This window comes from Cyprinodon variegatus, unplaced genomic scaffold (genome assembly GCF_000732505.1).
Source record: "Cyprinodon variegatus isolate N-32 unplaced genomic scaffold, C_variegatus-1.0 Scaffold50, whole genome shotgun sequence".
Classification (NCBI taxonomy): Eukaryota; Metazoa; Chordata; class Actinopteri; order Cyprinodontiformes; family Cyprinodontidae; genus Cyprinodon; species Cyprinodon variegatus.
The window spans coordinates 1,616,379-1,620,506 of NW_015150503.1; the positions used below are offsets into that span (position 1 = coordinate 1,616,379).

At 39.9% G+C, this 4,128-nt stretch overlaps 1 protein-coding gene across 1 annotated transcript in view; it reads right to left on the reverse strand.

Annotated features, from left to right (window-relative positions):
* Positions 1 to 4,128, reverse strand: part of LOC107082324 (protoheme IX farnesyltransferase, mitochondrial-like) — a 43,901-nt gene that overhangs the window by 37,302 nt on the left and 2,471 nt on the right. Inside the window, exons 2-3 of the mRNA XM_015370942.1 lie at positions 2,151 to 2,293; positions 1,438 to 1,828 (exon numbers count right to left, since the gene is read on the reverse strand). Coding sequence (XP_015226428.1) covers positions 1,438 to 1,828; positions 2,151 to 2,293 — 534 coding nt within the window. The remainder of the gene's footprint in view (positions 1 to 1,437; positions 1,829 to 2,150; positions 2,294 to 4,128) is intronic.

A 4,128-nucleotide genomic window follows, 5' to 3' on the forward strand; every position in this document is an offset into this window, starting at 1 on the left:
GGCGGCAGAAGCTTGGTTTGGTGTAGAAGGCTTCCAGCCGTACATGTTTGAGCCCTTGCCTCGCAACGCTGCCAGTTCTGTTAGCTCTACGCCTGATGAAGACACAGACGTCCATCCCCGTGAACACTGGGATTATGATTTCTTATTTCAACTATTGCGTATATTAGCTGCGACATATTAATCAAGATGCTATGACCGAAAAAATTTGATAGACAGATGACCGTTGATATGATTGGCTGAATTTAGGTGTTCAGGCTGACGTACAACTAGCTGCTGTTGCGGCTGTAGCATATTTACCTGCCTTGGTAAGCCATAATGGTGCGGGTTCACCTTTTCACAGCACTTTCCTCATGTATTTGTAAAAATAAGGAAATAAATGAGTAAAAAAAAATAAAAAATTGTGGTACTGGCATAGTTATATTTTAACAGTTTTAGCCAAACCAGTGTGCTGAAACACACTGGGTAGGAAAGCCAGATGTCAGTCAAAGAGACATTAAGCTCACTAAAAATGAGCGTATCAGGCAAATTTTCTGTGTAACAGTGACTTCTTTGAATGTAAGAGCCTGCTAGGATTGACCAATGACCAGGGGCGAAACAATGACCTTAAATTGTAACCCTGATGCTATTCTAACTTAACCTTTAACTTTTAAAAATATTTCAGCCGTATCGCTAATCTAAGCTAGCTTGGTTCCTCTGCTGACCAACTCCCAGAATGACGGGCCTTTCTGGATTGAAGTCAAATCATAGAGTCTACTATTAGACATAACTTCTACTGCAGGGCTCGATGTTAACCATCGCCCGATCGCCCGGGGCAAGTAGTTTTTATTGTCGGGAGAGTACAAATTTAATTGCATTTGCCCGCCCACAAGTACAATGATCGCAAAAAAAAAAAAATAATAATAATTTATCACTCAAAATTACTTTAAAATCACCGACATTCGCTAAAAACGACCCACAAGCATTGCTGCCGCCATCTTTGTTGTTTTGTACACATTCTTTTTCCAAGCACACAACAGTTCAAAGAAAAGTTTAGTTTGAAAAGAATGTGCAGGAAGGATTGAAAAGCATGTTAACACGGTAATGTAGGCTTGAGTTCATTATCTGACGCATGCAGATACACACCAGGAACCTGGAAACTTACTGAATTACAAAAAACAGTTTTAAAAAAAACATGTTTCATTGCTATATATACAAAAATAAATATTTGGAACTTTATTTATCAAACATTATAGTGGGCAAGTAAAAATTGTTTCTGAGCAAATGAAATGTGAAAGCCACTTGCCCAATGGAAAAAGTAATGAATTCATGTTTTAAAGATTTTTGAAGCATTATAAAAAGAAAATCATGAGACTAGAAAAAAAAAGTTGTTTATGCATTTTCTCTACCTGTCAACTACTCTAATGTCCTGTCATCACAGTGATGTAGAAGGCACTCTACCTGTGAGCTTGATTTTAGCCAGTCTAGCGTAGACATCCGGTAAATCGGCAACATCAACTCTCAGCGGCTTCCACTGTCGGTCCATTCTGGCTTGCCTCGCCTCTTCCGTCTCGACGTGAACGTGTGGCGGCTCATCTTTGCTTGTGACAAGATGAGACGCAGAACCTTCCAGGGGTGCCCCACTCTGTGCAGCAGGCTTGATGGAGGCGTTTTTAGGTTGTGTTTCGTGGTTTACATCCTCTGACAGTGGCACAACGTCTGCAAGCTCTGAATCAATAGCCGGTATTCTCTCCACATGCCTTTCGACGGCGGCATGTCTTTCTTCGACGATGTTCAGGTCATGTTTGGGGATTGCACGCTGGTGAAGCTCGCTGCTGTTTTTGGTAACGTACTATGAAAACAAAATTTGGAAAAGAAGCCAAAAACAGGAAAATATGAATCATAAAAGGAAAACAAGAAGGAACAAAAGATTCCTAATTAAGTGTTTTTACCCTTAATATGAGTAGGTAAATAGATCATTTGCCAATGGAATGAGTATTTTTATATAATTAGATAATATGCACTTGAAATAAGACAAAGCAATTGTTTTTTCTTATTTAAAATGTAATCATCTTGTTCCATTGGCAATTACTCACTTTCCTCCTGAATTCAAGAAAAAATGCACTTATTTTAAGAAAAAATGATTTTAACTTTTTGCAGAGCAGTGAAGGTACCTGTCGTTTCAGAAAGTTAAGATGTTGATATGTCAGCCAGTTTGAAGGATCTCTTCTGTGCAGGTAAATAAGGCTTCGGGCAGTTTGGTTACATCGAGGAGCGATTTGAACCAATTTCTGTTTCACTCTCAAACCAAGAAAACCTGCAAACAAAAAATGAAAGCGCATGAAATCACTTTAAAAAGTACATTTTATTTTACAGGCAGGGGGGGGGAAGGACTGTGCTGTAAGTCGACACATTACAACCTTGAGCATAATTTTCAAAACACAATGATTTCATGACTTTCTCCACTAAATAGTAAGGAAGGTTTTTGAGATTTTGAATCACTTGAGGGAGGCGTTATAGAGGTTGATGACCACAGGTAGGAATGATTTCCTGTGGCACTCTGTGGAGCATCTGGGTAGGAGGAGTCTTTTGCTGAAGGAACACATCACTGTGACAGTTATCAGCCATGCTCCAGTAAAACCTCAGTGTTTTATGGTGTTTTTTGATCTTTTTTCCCAGTTTGCGCTATCGCTAAAGTTCAGTCATTGAAATGAAGTTGGCTTTTCTAAAACATGCAATCATTTCAACAATCTTTGCATGCTCGACTCTCTGGTTGTTGAGCTACTCTGTTCTGTCGGTGCAAATCCAGCAGCTTAGCCTTTTATGTTTTGATGAGTTTGAGAGAGTACACATTAAAATGTCAGTCAGATCATCAGAATGCTACTTAAATATATACTTAAATACTTAAATATTCTGTTTTTGTTTGGAGCAGCAAACCACTACGGAAGAGGATTAGGGCCACTAAAAAAAAGTTAATTGATTTTTAAATATTATTTCATTTAATATGAGGAAAATCAGAGCTCAGAATTGTGATATTAAAAAGTCAGACTTCTGACTTTTTTCCCATATGCAGAGGCAAGAGATCACAGCTTGCATGTAGTGTTTTTCTCCCAGAAAACTCCTGGATCAGCTTTTCTGATGCGCTGATGCTTTGCATCAAGATTTCCAAACCCCAGCATCGAACACTCAGATTCTCCAACGCTAGAACACCGGAATATTCTGATGTTCTGAGGCCCCAATGCTCTGACCGCCGCAGGGCATCTCAACCTGCTTGATGCAGCCCTCCATAGACCTTGCATCTAAATCTGATTTAGATGCAAAGTCTATGGAGGGCGGCATCATGCTGGTCAAGAGGCCCTGCGGCGGTCCGAGCTTCAGCATTTGAACCGAGGCTGCAGACCTCTGAAGATGAGCTACAGTAATTATTAATGTTATAGCTGCAGTAGAGTCAAATCAAATTCTCCCATTCTGAAGCTTAACTTTGATTTCCAGCAAAGATTCACTGAACAACAAATAACAGTCTTTAATGAGTCAAATATGAGTATTTTGATTTTATCTGAATGTATTATGCATTTAACTTCCACCAAGCAGTTTGATAGGTTCATTGTCTCAGCTGGAGATCAAGCCCCGTCCCTGGGAGAGGGAGGGATGACTGCCCAGAGGGAAGTGGGCTGGTGCTGAGAAAGACAAAATTCTTTTTCCGATCACAGGGATCGTAATCCACATTCTCGCCTCAAAACCATCTTAAAATATTATTTTGGGTCATTGAAAACGATCATCTAACTTTTTATTTATAATTTTGTAACTGTTTCCACCACCCCTGGTCGAGCTTAACCGATCTGCCACAACCCGCACTGAATCATGGGAAATGGTAGCCCATGAAGGACACTCCTGATGTATCCTTCAAATCTGCAGAATTGAAAGACGCATTGGTCGATTAGAAACACCTTCTGCGCAGCCCTGACAAAATCAGTCGACAGATGTGGCCTAAGAGGATGCAGCCTTTAAAGTCCCAGCACTGTTTTTTTTTTTTGGCAGTTGGCAAACACCTAAAGCTGCATTACCAACAGCTAGTATGGGCTATGAAACTACAAAACTAAATTCTATGTAGTTTCTTTTAGGGATGCACGATATTGGGATTTTGGCCGATAT